We start from the raw sequence: 2,018 nt of genomic DNA on the forward strand, positions 1-2,018 counted from the left end.
CTAATTTGTATCACGTGTAGCCTGGTCCCTAAGGGGTTTACCGTATAAACAGGAGAAGAGGCGCAAGTGCAGTTAGACTCTGCCGTCACAACAGGCAGTAATTTATAAATGTTTTAAATCAGGTTGGGTCCGGTTGTGGACCGCGGTCTGTTAATCAATGACCTCTGACCTATTTTAAGTTATTGTAGCTTATATTGTATTATTTCTTATCTATGTTTAAATTGAAAATATATTTGATATTTTTAGATGCAGCCAATAAATATAAACACATTATCATAACATGAAAATTTAGGGGAAGATGTGAATGAGAATACTTGGGAACCAGGTTTTTAAATCATAATTTTAAAACAATAAGTACATTAAAAACAGTAGAGTCAGGGTCGCTTTGAAATTAAATTCAATTCAGATCAGTTGAGTGATAACTGAGAGTATGACATAACGAGAAAATTAGAATAAAAATGCAACTGCTGAAACGTTACTATTCCTTTTAGGCTCCAAAATTCTTGATAATTTTAAAGATAAACCGTAAAAGATTAGACTTTTTTTTTTTTTAGCAGATGCATCATGTTGACAGATACATTTTTAAACACAGTTTAGTGAGTCAGTCGGTTAGAAACAACTCCTGTATTGACGACTTGAAACAATACTCCCACCGATACAGTGTTTTGCTCACTGGGCTCGACGCATCGATGTTGCTGGATCCATCACTGCCTTCAGCTTTAGCAGACAGACCTTAAAGCAGTTTAATGATCAGTATTAAAAACTAATCAGATATTTTTCTTTTTTTTTTAAATATACAAATTTTAACATGGTGTGTTTCTGTTGAGGTGCTGGATGTGATCGCTCCGCCCTACACATCAGACTTCGTCCAGCTCTTTTTACCCATCCTGGAGAACGACAGTATCGCAGGAACCATCCGCACAGAAGGAGAACACGACCCGGTCGCAGAGTTCATCGGTGAGTAAAGAGATCGATTAAAACTATGCATTAAAATGAGGTGATGAAGCTTCTAATGATCAGATGTGTGTTTTTTTTCTTTTTTTTCCAGCTCACTGCAAATCTAACTTCATTATGATAAACTGAGAAGGAAAACATGCTGGAAATGTCCAAACTCAAGGAGACGTGTTCTGGGAGACTCCAGGGTTCAGCCTGACATTTCAGTTTGGTCTAAGGAAATTTTTTAATGAGGCAACAAAGGCCGCCGTGTCGGAGCGAACCGCCGCTGCTCCAGGAGACACCTCTGAAGTTGCAGCTAAACGTTTCTTCCCCCACTTGTTTTATATTCTACAGTTTTAGGTTGATGCTTTTCTTTTTACAATACAAATGTTTTGTGTAATCTATTTAATTTTCTTATTAAAAACCCAAACATTAAAATAAAAATCCATCTTCTCCTTTTGCTGTAAAAAAAAAAAAAAACTTAATAAAAATTGATGGAAAGCATAAAGTCTGATGTGTGAAGCTCACATAGAGAATAATCCCAAGAAGATGTGAATCGGCATTTATTAGCAGTTTGAAACAAAGCAGACGATTCAATGTTTGTGCTACAGATTGTTCAACATGAATTAGAATTAGTCCAAATCTGACAATAAGTGTTAATGAGCCACATTAAACTTGTATTTGTATCTGTGTTTTTAACTTTCACAACAATTGTGAGCCTGAATGATCTCGATAAGCTTTAGATAAAAAAATAAAGCTTAAAATAGTTTGTCTCCCTAAAACAGCCAGCAGAAGTTTGGCCTTTTTCCATAACAAAACTATTGACCTGTTGCTTCCTCCTCTGGACCTGCGCTTCATTGAAGATGGAACAAGAACAAAGCGGGGGGACAAACATCCTGTGGTTTGTTGAATAAGCACCAAGTCCCCACAAATAAAAAGGAGAGAAACCATCTGACTTATTCATCGTGAGGTTTAAAAACTAGCATCTGACATGAAGAGATGATGCATTGGCTCACATTGCACCGTACCATGAATGTTGAAATGAAGTGTTCTTAAAATAATAAACTATAGTCCACACATCT

At 36.3% G+C, this 2,018-nt stretch overlaps 1 protein-coding gene across 1 annotated transcript in view; it reads left to right on the plus strand.

Moving 5' to 3' along the window:
• nelfcd (negative elongation factor complex member C/D) overlaps nucleotides 1-1,412 on the plus strand; it is a 12,919-nt gene extending 11,507 nt beyond the window's left edge. The window contains exons 14-15 of the mRNA XM_015399452.1: nucleotides 828-957; nucleotides 1,049-1,412. Of these exons, the coding sequence (XP_015254938.1) occupies nucleotides 828-957; nucleotides 1,049-1,083 (165 nt within the window). The 3' untranslated portion in view covers nucleotides 1,084-1,412. The remainder of the gene's footprint in view (nucleotides 1-827; nucleotides 958-1,048) is intronic.
• Nucleotides 1,413-2,018: the final 606 nt, after the last annotated feature.

Source organism: Cyprinodon variegatus, unplaced genomic scaffold (genome assembly GCF_000732505.1).
Source record: "Cyprinodon variegatus isolate N-32 unplaced genomic scaffold, C_variegatus-1.0 Scaffold1014, whole genome shotgun sequence".
In the NCBI taxonomy this organism is placed as follows: Eukaryota; Metazoa; Chordata; class Actinopteri; order Cyprinodontiformes; family Cyprinodontidae; genus Cyprinodon; species Cyprinodon variegatus.